Source organism: Podarcis tiliguerta (assembly GCF_965153285.1).
Source record: "Podarcis tiliguerta genome assembly, chromosome: 11".
Taxonomy (NCBI): Eukaryota; Metazoa; Chordata; class Lepidosauria; order Squamata; family Lacertidae; genus Podarcis; species Podarcis tiliguerta.
Window position 1 is genome coordinate 5,900,884 of NC_139544.1, and position 17,872 is coordinate 5,918,755.

Here is a 17,872-nt window from a genome sequence, read left to right on the forward strand (position 1 = left end):
AATTGTCCAGACATGTAGTTGTGTTAGTTGGCTGCCGCAAAAACAAAACAAAAACAGTCTTACGTCATCTTAAAAACTAACAGATTTATCATGGCATAAAATTCGGTGGACTAGGGCCAACCTTGTCAGGTACACGAACTGTTCTCCTCAGTTGGCAAGTATGCACAATGGGAACGGGGGGGGGGATATAAACAGTGGCGCAAAACAACAGCGAGAGGCCCAGTCGGAGACAATTGTATGCAACGTTCAAATGTATATAAGATAAGCAAAGTGGCAATTCACTATGGCAGTACGTTAACACACCCCTGTAGTGAGAGGGGATGCTATTGTCTCTATTCAAGGCTAAATAAATAGAATCAAATTCCCCGATAAATTCTAGTCCAACAACTTTACACTGTGGTCTCCCTTTGAAGTGCCTTTGTTTTAGACTGACAACTGCCAGGTCAGTGAGCAAAATGTCCTGGGAGCCTGAAATGTTCGCCCACTTGTTGCTTTGAATGTTGCCGTTTCTTTATGTCAGATCCGTTTCCCATTTGCTCCTTTGTGCAGAGACTGACTTGCTTGTCCTGCATTGACCACAGAAGAGCAATGCTGACAAGGACACACTGCGTTGGGGAATGACCCTGGATGGCATGGCTGATATTATGAAGGAGAACAGCAGTGTGGCCTGAGGAGATATGTGAAAAGAACTGGCACCTGGGCTGGATGCAACAGAGTCTGGCCAAGGCGTCTGGCTCAGTTATTGGGCCTGCTGATATCTTTCTGAATGCTCTGAATAATCAGAGAAAGCGTCTGAAGTCACACACTGGTGGACAGGCAATCTCCTGGGCACAGAATCTTTCTGGGGACACTGTCTTCCGGACTGGCCTTGTAAGGGGCATCAAATATCCTGACATATCATTTTCAACAAGCAGAGCAGGAAGGTAAAGGTAAAGGGACCCCTGACCACTAGGTCCAGCCGTGGCCGACTCTGGGGTTGCTGCGCTCATCTCGCTTTACTGGCCGAGGGAGCCGGTGTACAGCTTCCGGGTCATGTGGCCAGCATGACTAAGCCGCTTCTGGCGAACCAGAGCAGCGCACGGAAACGCTGTTTACCTTCCCGCCGGAGCGGTACCTATTTATCTACTTGCACTTTGACGTGTTTTCAAACTGCTAGGTTGGCGGGAGCAGGGACTGAGCAATGGGAGCTCACCCCATTGCGAGGATTCAAACCGCCGACCTTCTGACTGGCAAGTCCTAGGCTCTGTGGTTTAACCCACAGCACCACCCACGTCCCAAGCAGGAAGGTAGGTTGACTTTAATTCCACGCTTTCCTTTTGTTTTTAACAACCTACTTGCATAAAAATCACCACAGCCTTGATTCTGTCAAAGTTATTAGGTATGTAAGACTCAGGGGGAATAAGGGTCTGAATAAGGTCATTTAGGGGGTTCAGTGCCAAGCTGAGATTCAAAAAAGAGGCTTCCACTTCATAGCTCTGAAATGTTCAGCCTTCACCAACCTAGTTCCCGGAAGATGTTTTGAAATGCAATAGTGCGCTGTAGCCCAAAACACCTGGAAGGCACCAGGCCAATTTAATGATGATGGCATATAAAAGTTTTGTTTGTTTGTTTGTTTACCACCTGCTGTCAGGCATGTTTAAGCCGCTTTGTGGGTCAAATGCTTTTAAGGATTTTTCTCAGGGGGGAGCAACAGGTTTTGTTTCTGCATAATGGCCCATGGCATGCATGCATCAGAGCTTGTTACTTTATTTATTTATTCTACACCCCACCATCTCAACTTCACAATACACATCTCCCCACAGCCCTGCCCCCTCCCTTTCCATAGAGCCCTTGTAAACCTATCTTCGGGAGCTGAGAAGCCGGCTCCGTGGCCCTATTCTGACAGTGCTACCTTTTGTTCTGGTTCTCAAGCACGTCACAGCTGCTGTTCTTGGAGATTTTTCAGCTTCAAAGATTAAACAAACAAGAAGCCTGAAAGAAGGGAGGTTGAAAGCTTAAGGCTCAACCCCCCCCCCCCTCCAGCCATGCTGTTCAGTCTGCGCCTGCTGAGCTCGGCTAGGAAGAGCCGCTGCTGTCACAAACATATGGCGGCAATTGCGGGAGTTTGCTCAGCTTATTTGATCTCAAAAACCACAATATGGTTTCATTGTTCCTCACTGGCCCAATTACAACTGTCAAAAGAGCTTGATTCAGCAGACTCTGGCGGCCTACATTTATGCTGTGCCAGTCAGGTGCAAGGAGTGAGAAAACACACCACAGGGAAGCGCAACAGTGCAACCCTCTCCGGAAGCACCGGGAGTCACAAGGAGGCGATGGGGTCTTTTTAAATTAGAGGCGACAGCGGGCACTCACCTGAACGCTTATTATACAAAAAGGCTGAATGAGATTTGAAATTAAAAGCACGCGTTGGCAACTGCTACCACCAGCCCCAGAGCCATTTTGGAAACAGAGAAGTTTTTTAACTACGGTCAGCTGGGAAGACAAAGACATCCTTAATCTTCAGTAAATGGCAACGCCACCAGTTAAAGGCTTCTGTGGGGCGCAGGCATTGTATGGGCCATTCAACAGGAGCTCCACAGCACCTTCATAGAGGCCCAGGGTACCAGAAATAGAGATTTACAAAGCAATAGAGAAATATAGATTAACAAGCAGCCCAGTCTTCAACTGGGTTGGGTCCCACTTTCAGATTGTGGCCTGATCTAAGGTCGGTCACAACAGTAGCACCAGACAAATATATGAAAGAAAGGAAACGAGTTGGGTTCCCAAATGCATGTTTGGATTAAAGCAGGCATAGGCAAACTTGGCCCTCCAAATGTTTTGGAACTACAACTCCCATCATCCCTGACCACTGGTCCTGTTAGCTAGGGATGATGGGAGTTGTAGTCCCGAAACATCTGGAGGGCTGAGCTTGCCTATGCCTGGATTAAAGGCAGGTGCTCAAAAATACTGAAGACTACTGCTCTGCTAGCTAGTCCATGAAATTGCATGGGGCATCATTTAGAGGAAGGGGCATGTGGAAATCATTCTTCCCTACTGCAGTTTGTATCCAGAGTAGAACCATGGAAATTAATGGACTTAAGTTAATCATGTCCATTAACTTCAATGGGTCTACTGCTAGTATGACCAAGACAGGATATAACCCCATGTTTCAGATCACTTGAGATTATTGTTTCAGAGCAACCTCTACCCCTGATTATCATTACCTCTTACTGTAGCTCAACTGATTGGAAATGGCACATGGTAACTTAAAGGCTGCAATATTCCAGGAGAAATATGTGCAAGTTGGTTCATCAATGCTGCCGCCAAATATTGTGACCATTTGTTGAAAATGAATTATTAAGGAGCAAAATATTGTGTTCAAAATTCCCATTAACTTTGTCCTTTGCTTCTGCATCAGAGACGAGTCAGAAACAAAATCCAAATACCCCAGAATCACTTTAAGGAATTTCTGATCCACATACACTCAAATACATTTCCAGGTAATGAAATGATAATGAGAAATCTACATTCAGCAGTCCAACCTGAAGCTTGAGTCACCCAAGCTTGAAGAAGCGCATTAAAGATTTGGAGTTCCACTTGTGGCTGGAGGACAAAGTCATTTTAAAAGCTGCCCCAAGCAAAGTCCCCAGCCATCATGGCGGAGTGAGGAGTGGCACTGAGATGGTGAATGACAGAGCTGTGTGCCACGTGACCACTTCTGAGCTCAGTCACCTTCTGGACACAGAATGGGAGCTTGTCATCTTGTTCTTCACCTCAGGCTACAAGCGTCTTGGACTAGTCCTGCTGCACTTTAATACAGAAAAAGGACTCAAAACTATGACTAAGCATCAGTGCATCTGCCCCCATTATTACTGCTCTGTGCACAGCCCACACCCAAGGAAGTAGGAGGTGAGCATGATCTTTGGCTGGAGACAACAAGCAATCCTTTCCCCTCACGTGGGATAGTGAACCTGAGTCCAGATTAGACTGCTTTGCACCACCAACTACCTAACTTTGTCATGTGTCTCGATTCACCTCAGCTATCCCATTTTGACCATCACTCTGTCTGAAGTGATGCATGAGAATTGCCATTCAGTAGAATCAAATAGGTGGTGCTGTGGTGCAAACCGCAGAGCCTACAGCTTGCTAATCAGAAGATCGGTGGTTCGAATCCCCGCGATGGGGTGAGCTCCCATTGCTCGGTCCCAGCTCCTGTCCACCTAGCAGTTCGAAAGCACGTCAAAGTGCAAGTAGATAAATAGGTACCACTCCAGCGGGAAGGTAAATGGCGTTTCCGTGCGCTGCTCTGGTTCGCCAGAAGCGGCTTAATCATGCTGGCGACATGACCCGGAAGCTGTATGCCAGCTCCCTCGGCCAATAAAGTGAGATGAGCGCTGCAACCCCAGAGTCAGCCACGACTGGACCTAATGGACAGGGGGTCTTTTTACATTTACCTAAGCTTCATTTAACTTGATGGGACTTGCTTTTGAGTAAAAGTGCACAAGATCACGCTGTGAGTTACTTTGGCATCAAACCAGAATGACTACATTATTTCCATCACTATCTTACGGCTTATATTGGTATATTGGTATAAATGGCGTTTTCGTGCGCTGCTCTGGTTCACCAGAAGCGGCTTCGTCATGCTAGCCACATGACCCGGAAGCTGTACACCGGCTCCCTCAGCCAATAAAGCAAGATGACAGCCGCAACCCCAGAGTTGTCTGTGACTGGACCTAATGGTCAGGGGTCCCTTTACCTTTACCTTTAGAATCAAAACACACTCAGCACACTCACGCCGAACAAAGCTATGGCAATTCGCTCCACCACCCTATTAAGCAGCTGGATTGCATTCAAAGTGCTATGGCAAACATTGTATCCATGGCATTGCGATAAGGACTAGCTGCTGAAAGGGAAGCAGATGCTTACACAAACTCTCTTTGCACATGCCTCATTCCACCACCAACTCAGCAGTCTGCTATACCTGAGCAGCCTTTGTTTGGCAACCACCATCTTACAAAAATAAGCATAACTTTTCCTTTCAGAAAGCAGGACAAACCAAGGACTCCCTTCCAAGTTTAAAAAGCACCTATTCTGCAAACCTTTCTGGTTATGTTGTCTTAAAGATAACACACCCACATAATCTATATTTTTTTTAAAAAAACACACATATATATTTAAGTGAAGACTTTAGGGATTTCCAATCTTTTTTAAAAATAATGTTATAACAATTTTGTAAGATACTGAATAGATAAAGTTCTTGATCATCTGCATTATTCTACATAAGCCCAATATCTCAAATGGGCAGCTGCAATCTATATTCAGTTAATATTTTCAATACAGGAGTCTCTGATTCAATAAAACAGAAATATAAATTACGCAGCTCTTGAAAGTTCATATTAGAATCATTACAGGCTACAAGGAGGCCATGGCAACACTTCAGTGCTTATCTAACTAGAAGCAGTGCCTACAACCCTCTAGCCTTTTTATTCAGAAATATAAAGGAAAAGACAAGCTACAGTGTTCTAGCTGATTGGTCAGTAAGAATGAAATCTGAACCAATCTTCCAGTATCCTAACCAATGGTCACAAAGCTACTGAAATGACAGACAAGTGTAAGCAGCTTATTTTAAATATTTATATGGCAAATGCATACTAAGCCTAATTAGATTCTTGTTGTATCATGTGGATTCATTCCCAGTGTACTCTTGAGTCCCCTTCACTGCATTTCTAGCACTGAGCATTGCTTGGTGTACATTCACCACTAAGGGTTAGTGTTCTTTAGATGGAAGCATAACTTTCTTTGCATCCCCTTCAACAGTGGATAATTTGCACTCTCACACTTCATGCCAAAGGAGCATCTTGAACTAGGGGAAACGGTGCTCTAATGTGATTCTGTATGAAAGAGCCAGGGCCTTATTAAGCCCACTCAGAACACCATGGAAATCGATACATGGATCAAGTTACAGGCCTCAAGTGTCAAAGTGAACAACAGCAATGCAAAGATCACCTTTTCGTATGTTCCAGAAAATCAATGATATTTTTTACCTTTGCTTGAAAATCTGACATCTCAGTTCCTTTTCATAATCAACTGCCCCCTCAGCAGCCTCATATAACCAACATGCTTAAGTGTAATTAATGCATGAAGGGGTTAAAACCATAGAGTCAGCTGTCCTGCCAGGTTTAGCTAGGTCACACCCTCTCAGCTCTTCCACCATGTGAATCCAAGTAGTAAGGCTGTCTAAACTGGATTTTCCAAGCTTAGACAACATGGCTTTAGCAAGCCATCTTTATGTTTCTATACAAATAATTTAGAAACTCTTACCATTTTTAAGCTAAGTTTTAAGCTAAGTACTGCCTGCTTTTTCTTGCTGCTGTCTGGAAAAGCACATAAATCTGACCTTTGATGCCTGGAGATGCCAGGGATTGAACTCAGGACCCTCTGCATGCAGATAAGATGCTCTGTCACTGAGCTATGGCTCTTAAATAAAGGAGGCATCTGACTAACAACTACCCAAAGCAGGATGTTGGGCCACATCAGGACTGGCTAACCCTTTGGCCCTTTTGATCTTGCTGGACTCCCCAACCAGCGGCCATGATGGGAACTGGACTCCAATATGACAGGTTACCTGCCCATGGCCTAGATCAGCCTTTCTCAACCTGTGGGTCCCCAGATGTTGTTGAACTACAACTCCCATCACCTCTAGCTAGCAAGGCCAGAGCTCAGGGATGATGGGAGTTGTAGTCCAACAACATCTGAGGACCCACAGGTTGAGAACTGCTGGCCTAGATGGAGCCTTAATCGAAACCTAAACATCTCTTCCTATGTGGCTGATTAAAATTCTTTAATTGATTGTGTTTTATTTATCTATTAAGAACACTTCTAAGTCTGTCCTTTAGCCTAAGATCTCAGGGTACAGTACAATGATCAATAAATAATTCCAATATTATTAAAAAAGCAGGTAAAACAAATCCTTAAAATAACGGTCCATAAAACCACTTAGAGCCACTCACTGACTCCTTAACTGAAGCTCCATACTAGCTATAGTATCCTACAGAAGCCCAGGCAAACAGCTTTACCTGCTGCCAAAAAGGGGGAAAGCTTTTGGGAGATAGCGAAGGAAGTGCAGTATAAATTATTATATACAGTTGGAAAGAAAGCCCATCTTTGCTGTTCTCTGTCCTACAAAGCTCAATAGTACAGCAGAAGCAAAATGGCCTTTGAAATCTGACAGAAGAGACCTTACGCCACTCACAGCAAACAATCTACTCAGAACAGCAAGCCCAACTGTTAACATCGTAAGCAAAATGATGGTAACCAATTATTGCGGATGAAAGAAGCTTGCGATTCAGAAATGCACAGGGTGGCATTTCTTTAGCATGACCACTCCCTCCTCTGGCATCCCAGGGTGTCACCGTTACTATTTGGTCACTGCACCTTTCACGTCACAGCATGGTTGGGTGAAATGGCTATCATAGATCAGCTATCACAAACAGAGCCTTCTTACTGCGCAAACACTGGGCCCATCCATAAAGGCAAACACGGAATGTGATATGCTTGTCACAAGATAATTTATCACCTCACAGGATTACGAATGCTAAGCCTAAATCCTCGTTCTCGACAATATCTGTTGCAGGCCCAGATAGTCCACTTCCTATGCGTGTTTGTTACTCAGAAGGAGAGCCCACCAAGTTCAATGGGCCTGAGGATGCAATCCTGTACATAGTTACCTGGAAGTAAGCTCTGTTGAACTCTGCAGGACTCACTTGAGTTGACATGCGCAGGATTGCATTAATAGTCCCAGGTACATAGGATACACATGGGACACGGGTGGCGCTGTGGGTAAAACCTCAGTGCCTAGGACTTGCCGATCGTATGGTCGGCGGTTCAAATCCCCGCGGCGGGGTGAGCTCCTGTCTTTCAGTCCCAGCTCCTACCCACCTAGCAGTTCGAAAGCACCCCTGAGTGCAAGTAGATAAATAGGTACCGCTTTATAGCGGGAAGGTAAACGGCGTTTCCGTGTGCTGCGCTGGTGCAGGCTCGCCAGAGCAGCTGCGTCACACTGGCCACGTGACCTGGAAGTGTCTTCGGACAGCGCTGGCCCCCGGCCTCTTAAGTGAGATGGGCGCACAACCCTAGAGTCGGTCACGACTGGCCCGTACGGGCAGGGGTACCTTTACCTTTACATAGGCTACACAGGATTCCACAGGAGCATAAAAAGCTGCCTCATAGTGAGTCAGACCACTGGTCCATTTATCTCAATACTGTTTACACAGAGCGGCAGCGTCTCTCCCAGCCTTACCTGCCCCTGCCAGGGATTGAACTTGCAACCTTCTACATGAAAAGCAGGTGCTCTACCACGGAGCTATGCCCTTTCCCCAAACTGAATTGCAATTCAAGCTGAATGGAAACCTGTGTTATTGTCATACATACGGGGAGAGGGAGAGAACACAAACCTAAGAAGAGCCAGCTGGATCGCCAATGGCCCATGTAGATTGCATCCTGTTCTCACAGTAGCCAACCAAAAGTCTGCGGGAAACCGGATGTAGGACCCAAGAACAAAAGCAAATTTCCCTCCAGTGGCTTCTAGAAACTGGTATTCAGAAGCCCGACTGCCTCCAATTTAAACCATCCATGAGATAGGGAGGAACCTTTGGGTGCTTTGAGCATTTCACATACGGAAGTTATTTCTGGCCGATAACCTGTACATTAAAACAGTTACAAAAATCTGATTTCACTGCTCTGCAGAGTGAATGAATTTGCCTTTATACCAGTGTTAGCAACTTGAGATAGATATGAAAGCTAGGAGCTAAATGGCACCTTAAACCGAGCTTATGTGCGCAACAATGGAATGTCTAGGCACACTTTTTTATACAGCAAGAAAACAAAGCTGAAAATGAATGAACTACAGCTAAAATATTATGTTCATTTTTCAAATGGTCCAGTTCTTTCCCTGCCCACCCCCTAATATTCTTAAGAGGGTCTCTTCTCCAGACTTCAGAGAGTAGCTGGAAGTAGAGAGGCAGAAAAAGGTCCTCCTTTCCTTCCACTCTGCGATTTTGATCTGAAATCTTAGGCCATGGGTAGGCAAACTAAGGCCCGGGGGCCGGATCCAGCCGAATCGCCTTTTAAATCCGGCCCGCAGATGGTCCAGGAATCAGCGTGTTTTTACATGAGTAGAATAATAATAATAATAATAATAATAATAATAATAATTTATTATTTGTACCCCGCCCATCTGGCTGGGTTCTGGATTAGTTGTAGTTTCTGGGTCACCTTCAAAGGTAGCCCCACGTAGAGCGCATTGCAGTAGTCCAAGCGGGAGATAAATGTGTGCTTTTATTTAAAATGCATCTCTGGGTGATTTCTGGGGCATAGGAATTCGTTAATTCCCCCCCAAAAAATATAGTCCCCCCCCACAAGGTCTGAGGGACAGTGCAGTACTGCGCACAGAGTTCATAAACGTCTCACGCTAATGAAACTCTCTGTCACAAAATGTACCTAGAACAACAGGAGTTTCAAACACTTCTTTATACCAAATTCGACCCTTTCTTTCTGACTGCTTTTCAGCCTCTGCTTTGAAGTCGTAGGAAGTGCCATATCCAGTCTCAAAAAAAGACGCGGAGTGTGGCGTGAGAAGAGCCTGTTCCAAAACTGCTCCTACCCCAGTGCAGAGGGCTGCCATTTGGACAGGGCTGCTAAAGCCGATGGATCATCTACAGATGGGGAAGGGGCAGTATTTTCACAGGAGCCAAAGCAGCACAAGGGTGAACTTCCTGCCCTGCCTTAAATAGCCACACAACTACCCTTGCTATTCCAGCTGTAAATACAGCCCCAACACTAAACAGGAACAGATGCAATAAAAGATAACGATTTATTTGTTCATTTGTTTGTGTTCAATATTTTCCTTGTAAGCTGGGCAGCAACTGCCCACTCCAAAAATAGGGAGGGCGTGGCAAGGTACACTTTCTTCTTCTTTGCAATGTGTTCTGCAAACTTTTACAGAACTGGGATGCCTTCAGGTAAGCATTGCTGCTTGCTTTGGGGTTTCTAAAGCAGTAAGAGAAAAGACCTGAAACCCACAAAGAAAGGAGCACCGTCTGCCTGCAGTAATGGACAAAAAGGAGCCCAGAAGCGACGTGGCACCTTGCAGACTTGTAGCGCAGGATATTTCAAAGATATGGATTGCATCATAAAATATTCTCTTAAGGGCCTCTTAGCATTATTGGTTTCCCCCCTCTCCCATCCCAAAGTCCTATTGCAGCGTGACTGGATTGCCACTGCCTAATGTTTTATCTCAAACAATGGGGGGCAGAGAAAAGGCTGTGTGTGTGTGTGTTTTCTTTTCTTTTAAAAAACACACACATAAAAATGTTTATGTGGACAGAAAATGCATCTGGAGTGGGCCGTTGCCACCAGTTAATTTCTAAAATTGCAAGAGGATGCCTAGAAACTAAATGCTTTGACTTATAAGCTTTGTCTTTTTATCCCTTTATCTTAGAGACAGTGTTGTTCAGTGGCTAGTGCCAAATGAGGAATCCCAAGTTGAAAGGTCCACTAGAATAACTAACTTGGGTGAGTCACACTCTTTCTCCCCACTGAGCCACTGTAAGGATAAAATGGGGGGGGGGACTCTGACTGCTACCTTGAGCTCCTCAGAGGAAGTGAGGTGGGGGAGGACACACAAATAAAGAAGTAAGAAATGCCATACTTTTCTGTGTATAAGACTAGGGGTTGTTTTACTAAAAAATAATGTTAAAAGGGGGTAGCCTTATAAACGGGGGCAATCTCCCCCCATTTTCTTAATTTTGAGTCCCCAAAAATAGGAGGCGCCTTATACACGGGAGCGTCTTATACACAGGGGTGTGTTATACATGGAAAAATATGGTACCTCACAAGCTGATCCATGACAAAAGGTAAACTGCCTTTAGGGATGCTGCCTTGTTCCAAGCAGGATGTCCCTGTGCACATCTGTGCCCTCCAGATGTTGTTGGGCTACAGCCCTCTGTATCCCTGAGCACTAGCCCTGCTGACAGAGGCTGAGAGGCGTCGGGAGTCCAACAGTTTCTGGAGGACCACAGGCTCCCCATCACTCCATCATTCCTGAAAGGCGGACAAGTTTTCCAGGCGGAAAGGTGCATAGGAATTCCTACCGTTGTCTACTTGGTCGCTGGCAGAGAGGAAAAGGCCGGCAACGCTACTCGGCACATGCTCAGAAGCCCTTTTACCACTCATAACACCCTGCACACCCCAGATGTTCTGGCATTTCGGGCGCCGAGGCGGGTTGCGCCTGCCTGCCTGCCTGCCTGCCTGCCTTCCTCCCCGCGGTTTTCTCCTCGCTCGCCCCCCAGTCCGGCAGGGGACGACGGCGGGGGTTACCTGGGGATGAAGCCGGCCTCGTCCCCGAGCCGCTGCTCGAACTCCCGCCAAGCCTGGCTCGGCTCCATCGCCGCCGCCGCCGCCGCCGCCTGGCTCAAGACGTCGCGGGCATCTGCCAGCCCCGGCTCGTCCGCCCCGTCCTCGGAAGCCTCCTGCGCGCTGTCCCGCCGCCGCTGATGCTGCTGCCGCCTCCGGCGCTGCGTGGCGCCGCGGAAGCCGCGGAAACCGCGGGCGAACTCGGCGAAGGTGATGGCGCCGTCGCGGTCGGTGTCGAGGCGCTGGAAGATGGCCTCGGCCTCGGCCGGCCGGACCCGCAGCTCGGCGCACAGCGCGCCGAAGTCGTCGCGCTCGATCCGGCCCGAGCCGTTCACGTCGCAGGCCACGAAGAGCGAGCGGAGCCAGGACCCGTCGTCCAGGGGCGCCTGCTCTCCCCCGGGGGAGCCCATCGGGCACCCGGAGGCTGGATCCGGCTCGGAAGGGCGATCGCAAGCGGGACGAGCAGCACCCGCCACCGAGCCCAGCCACCCTGCCCGCGCCCAGTCGCCGCGGGGGCCGGCTCCCTTCGGCGCCGCCCCTTCGGCGCTCCACCCCCTCGGCCAAGAAAGTTTCTTCCGAGAGCCCAGCGCCATTCGGCGCGCCCGCCCCGTCCCGCCCGGCGGCCACCTGGAGCGCTGCGCTTGGCCGTGGAGAGGCGGCCGCGCCGTCGACGCCTCCCGAGAGCAGCGCGGGGCCGGGAGGAGGGAGCGGCGCGCCCGAGGCTATTCCGTCGGAGCGCACGCCTCCGACTCTCTCGTTTCCCTTTCCTCTCGATTTTAGGGCTAGTCAAGGGTGCAGAGCACACGGCGGGGACTAGACGCCAAGGCGTGGGTTTCAGGGTTTGCTGAAACCGCTTAATCCGGATTAGGCAGCCTGCGGCCCCCAGCCAGTGGCCGTAGGGAGTATAAGAAGTAGCCCGCCTAATAGCACAACCACGTTTGGTCTCTTAAAGCACCGCTACCTCGTTCCTCTTAGCCCGGGGTCAGGAAACTTTTTCTGCAGGGGGCCGGTCCACTGCCCCTAAGACCTTGTAGGGGGCCGGACTATATTTTGGAGGGGGGAAATGAACGAATTCCTATGCCGCACAAATAACCCAGAGATGCATTTGAAATAAAAGGACACGTTTTACTCATGTGAAAACACCAGGCAGGCCCCACAAATAACCCAGAGATGCATTTGAAATAAAAACACACATTCTACTCATGCAAAAACACGCTGATTCCCGGACCGTCTGCAGGCCAGATTTAGAAGGTAATTGGGCCAGATCTGGCCCCCAGGCCTTAGGTTGCCTACCCCTGCATGTTCTTAGCTGAAAGCACCAGGAGTTAAACGTGGGACCTTGAGCTTTATCGCTGAGCAATGGTCTTATAACACTCCAACTTAATTTATAAGGATTCTCTCCGAAACTTTTCTTGCCCAGGGAGGTTTTTCTGCCTATATAGAGATGGTTGCTTTGAGAATCTCTTTATCTTGGCCCAAAATCACTAACCTGTTCACTGCTTCCTATAAAGCCACCCGTGGAAAACCCCTTCAATGGCGCAAATACACAATGGGCGTTATTTCTCTTGCATCCCTGAGGCTGCCGTTCTGCGCTCACTTACCCAGGAGTAAGTCCAACTGCATATGAGACTCGCTTCCAAATAAACTCCCATAGGGATGTGCTGTAAGTTATTTCAGTTGCTTAGCTAAGGCAGCAGACATGTTTTTGTTTGCAGCAATCCTAAGCAAGTTGAACTTACTTCTGAGTAAACACATTTAGGATTATATTGCAAGTGTGGCTTGCTCATACCCAGATACATAGGACTGCAGCCTACTCAGGCTTCTTCTACTTAAAATCACTTACTCAGAACTAAGTCCCATTAAACATACTGGGAGTGTGTTAAAATTACATGGAATTTTCACCATGAGGCATCTTTTCCACGGAGACATTATTTTTCCTCCCTAATCTCACTTGCATTTCAGCATTTTGTATTTGTTAAGAGACAGTTTCCTTATGTATGTGGAGAGGCTATCTACGGTAAATAGGTTTATGTGAAATAGAATTACCTTCTTATAAAAAAAAGGACCTGTGGTCCTGCTGCTGCTACTGGACTACAACTCCCATAATTCCTGACTGGGTTCTGCTGCTGGGAGTTTCTGCGTACACCATACATTTAAAGCACATGTCTTCCCCAAAGAATCCAGGGCACTGTAATTTACCCCCTCCAGAGCTACAGTTCCCAGCACCCTTAACAAACTACAGCTCCCAGGAGTCTTTGGGGGAAGTCATGTGTTTTAAAATGGATGTGTGCATCCTGGGGACCAAAAACACATGGAAGCAAAATGCTCAAGGAGCTGCCTTTTAATTCTGTGGCTGACCATTGGTCTAAGTAGCCACAGTTTGTAAGTTCTCATATATACAGCATTTTTTGCTCTATAACACGCACCAGACCATAATACGCACATAATTTTTAGAGGAGGAAAACAAGAAAAAAAAATATTCTAAACGAAATAGTGGACATATGATTTTTGTGGTTCATGCTGTGGCCACAGACAGTGAGTTTGGAGTAGTCCAATGCAAAAATCCTGAGGATCCATGTGGATCCATGCTTTGTAACCACGGAAGAGGGAAGGAAGGGGAACCATGGATCCTCTGCTCACGACTGCAGCAGATCCCCCCCCCCGCCACCCGCAGGCATTCGCTCCATAACACGCACAGACATTTCCCCTTACTTTCTAGGAGGAAAAAAGTGAGTGTTATGGTGCAAAAAATACGGTATTTCCCTGTGCTCCTGTAGTCTTGAAATCTTTTAGTTGCATTGGTCAAAAACTTGGTCAAAGGACCTAGTAGACCTTTCCATGTGTTGTGCCACTAAACTCTGATCTTGTGTGGATTATCGCTGAATATAAGGGAAAAACTGAAAGGAACACAATCTCTTTTCCTTACTATATGGGGTCCTTTCAAAGAGTAACAAGTCTAGACTTTACAAGTGTGTGGCTTCTAAACATTAAACACACTGACCTTTCTGCTTGCAGAACAGTGTGCTCAAAATAGATTACCTGAGAACCAGAGAAAGGAAGTGGCATAGAGTTGCAACACTGGTTTTGCGAGGTTGGGATTCGCGAAGAAAGGGCTCACTTGCTGAGCAGGTTTCTTTGCTCTAACTACAGTTAACAGATATCACTTAGATTGTATTGCCTGCATATATTACAAGGACAGAAACAGACTAGCTGCCTGTTGAAACAGAAAGTGTGCCAATATATTTCCTGGAGTATGAGTCCTTAATCAAAATAGATTCATAATTGACTATTATCTTCACATAATGCTGCTGCTCCCTGTGATTTTGGTTTCTATTCACCTATAGAACAATTGTAATTTTTTTGCTTCAAGGAACAGGCAAAATAAAGGTCTTAAACCCGCAGACCTACATCAACACTAGATGGGCTGGTGAGGGCAGCTGTCCATGCCCTCTAAGAGTGAGTCTTGGATTCAAAAATGGAACTTGAGAGACATGGGGAGGTGTGTTCAATAGCTAGATGAACAGTCCCCCAACCACCCAACATACTGCATGTGCAAAATGTGAGGTGGTGTAGTGACATACAGGGCAGTCTTAAGCATATCTGGCGCCCTTGTGCAAAGCTCCCTCCGGCGCCTGCCCACCCCACCCCACCCCCCGCCCCATTTTCCAGAATTTTTTAGGGAGGACGGCACTGCTGGTGGGGCTGGAAGAGGTGGGCAGCAGCTGGAGGGCGGCTCCTCTGGCAGGGAAGAGGCGGAGGCCTTCCGGCTCAGCTGGCCGCTTTGTGCCACGGTGGCCATGGCAGAGAGGCTCTGGGCGTGGCGCTGCATGGTGGAGGTGGGCGAGGGCAGCTAGCTGATGCCAGGAGGTGCCGGGTTCAGCTTCCGCCTCTTCCCTGGCACCCTCCAGAACTTGGCGGCCTGGCGCCCCGTGCCACTAGCCTCTATGGGTAAGACGCCCCTGTTGACACATCTTTTGGCACACTCCAACCAAGTTTCAGGAATGGGCTGAAAGAGAGTTACAAACAGGTTGAATACATTCTGTCCCAACCATTCAGGCCCTTCCCCATGGCTCTCTTCTTAAGATCAAATATGACGTCATTGAGCACTGTCACAGGGATGTAACCTATAAAATGGATGGCACTGGTTGTATTTATTCAGGCTGCCAATTTCCACCTATGAAGGCTTGGCACCACCCAGCCTATTCAAGCAACTGGCAGAAAAACCACCCAACAAAAGATGATTTATTTTTATGAGCAGTAAGAGTGGGCGTTGGGAGACGCAGCTCTCAGCACAAAACCAGAAAACAAAGCTTTATTCCGATATGTCTTATACATTTGCGGGGAGGGGGGAGGACAAGAGATAGCAGTTTGAATGCAACCCCAATTTAAATTAAATGTTAAAAATGTGTCAGATTTGGTCTCTAGTCTACATAGTGCCCTCTTTGAATTCAATGACTGAGTAATTCTGGTAGGTAGATGTTATAAGAATTTTTAGGTCTTATAAATATATAATAAATGTTCACAAATGTACCAAGCAAACACATATATAAATATATAAACCACATGTCCGAAACCCACAGGAAAAGTCCTAAATCCATTTTGACTCTATCGGTCACTTCAAATATTTCTCTACAAAGTCGAAGGAAATGCAGAAACCTCCCCATTGTCTCTGTCCTCACAAATCCTGCCTTAAGGTATGAAAAGGGTGAGCCTGTGACCTGGCTCAGAAATTACCGTAGGTATTATCATTACAAAAGGATAGCCAGGCTTCCCGGGTAATCCAGTCAAGTGACCATTAACAGGTAATCTGTCAGACAGGGTAAAAACAATGCACTCAGATTTCTGTTGTAGACTGCCTTTTCTGTGATGTAGAAATGGTGTATCTGGGGGGTGGTGTTGGGCTACACCCCTTCTGTGATGTATGTATGATGTTTCGGGGGGTGGTCTTGGACTCCAGGGCGGGCAATTTAAAATGTCTATATAAGGGCAGGCACACCTTTGTTCTGGGTCCTCCTCTCCCCTGCGTGTGGGGGAGCACCCTGCTGCAACAGTTAATAAAGATCAGACTTACTAGCTGCTTTGCTTCTCAATATTCTCTGGTTGGTCTCTGTTATTTTCTCCTACCGATAGAGAACCTACAAAAGGACTCTATATGGGCTCTTGGGTACCCCATAAGGGGAAAGGATCAGCTTAATTACTTATAACATAGATATCAAAGCAACCATTCATTGAGGTAAGATGTTTTTCTATCCTATTTCACTGTAAAATAAAATTCCAGTTTCAAAACTCTTTTTTTTTAAAAAAAAGATATTTATTAAAGGTTTTTTAGTTACAGAAAAAAAAGTGTATAAGAAAACAGAAACAATGAAAAATTTAACAAACAATACATCAAAAATAAGAAAAAAAGAAAAAGAAAAAAGAACAATACATCAAAACAGCATAATAAAAAGAAAAAAGAAAACACACCCAAATTCCATATCATTATCTTTCAATTACTTGTTTCCTCGACTTCCTCACACCTCCCTTTTTTGTATTCTAGTTCAAATTAGCTAATTCAGCAAATCCCTTCCCTCTTTCTCAATTTTTTGTTCTATAATTTGTCTTAACCTAATCTAACTTTAAATTTTCCACTTTAGCCCATTAACAATCAGTTTTTGCTTAATTCTTTATGACATTTCTGCTAAAACCATATAACTTCATTCCAGCATTCTTCTAACATTCATTAATTTTGCAATATTTCTGTAAATATACTTTGAATTTTTCCAATCTTCTTCCATCGACTCTTCTCCCTGGTCTCGGATTCTGCCAGTCATCCAGTTTCAAAACTGAACTAGCTTTAGAACCTAAAAGCAGTGCTTTTTTCGGGGGGGACGCATACCCCTAAACATTTTGTGAATCTTTGTACTTTTGTCCATTTACTGTATTTATTTTTCCCAATTTGAACTATAAAATGGTGATTTCCGTGGGTCAAAATGAGAGTACCCCTAAACATTTTTAAAAGGAAAAAAAGCACTGCCTAAAAGAATAATGAAGCTTTCAGAAATCTCCCAGAGTGTTTCATGTAGGCAATCATGGCACCAATTTTGTGATGTCAAATAAGACATGTAACCATTAGCACACTTCCTATGGACTCATTGTCATTTTTACTCCATATTTACTATATTTAGGCACCCCAATGCTCAACATTAGAATTTCCAAGTACAGTGGTGCCTCGCAAGACGAAAAGAATCCGTTCCGTGAGTCTCTTCGTCTAGCGGTTTTTTCGTCTTGCGAAGCAAGCTCATTAGCGGATTAGCGCTATTAGCGGTTTAGCGGCTATTAGCGGCTATTAAAGGCTTAAGGGATTAGCGGATTAGCTGCTAAAAGGCTATTAGCAGCTTAGTGCCTTAGAAAAAGGGGGTGGGGAGCGAAAAAAACCCCAAGGAATCGCAAGACATTTTCGTCTTGCGAAGCAAGCCCATAGCAAATTCGTTTTGCGAAG

At 46.2% G+C, this 17,872-nt stretch overlaps 1 protein-coding gene across 2 annotated transcripts in view; it reads right to left on the bottom strand.

Annotated features, from left to right (window-relative positions):
* RASEF (RAS and EF-hand domain containing) overlaps positions 1–11,947 on the bottom strand; it is a 37,444-nt gene extending 25,497 nt beyond the window's left edge. The window contains exon 1 of one of the 2 annotated variants that reach the window (XM_083403432.1): positions 11,356–11,947. In XM_083403432.1, coding sequence (XP_083259558.1) covers positions 11,356–11,801 — 446 coding nt within the window. In that variant the 5' untranslated portion in view covers positions 11,802–11,947. The remainder of the gene's footprint in view (positions 1–11,355) is intronic. The other variant, XM_083403431.1, reaches the window with a different exon arrangement.
* Between the last annotated feature and the right edge of the window lie 5,925 nt (positions 11,948–17,872).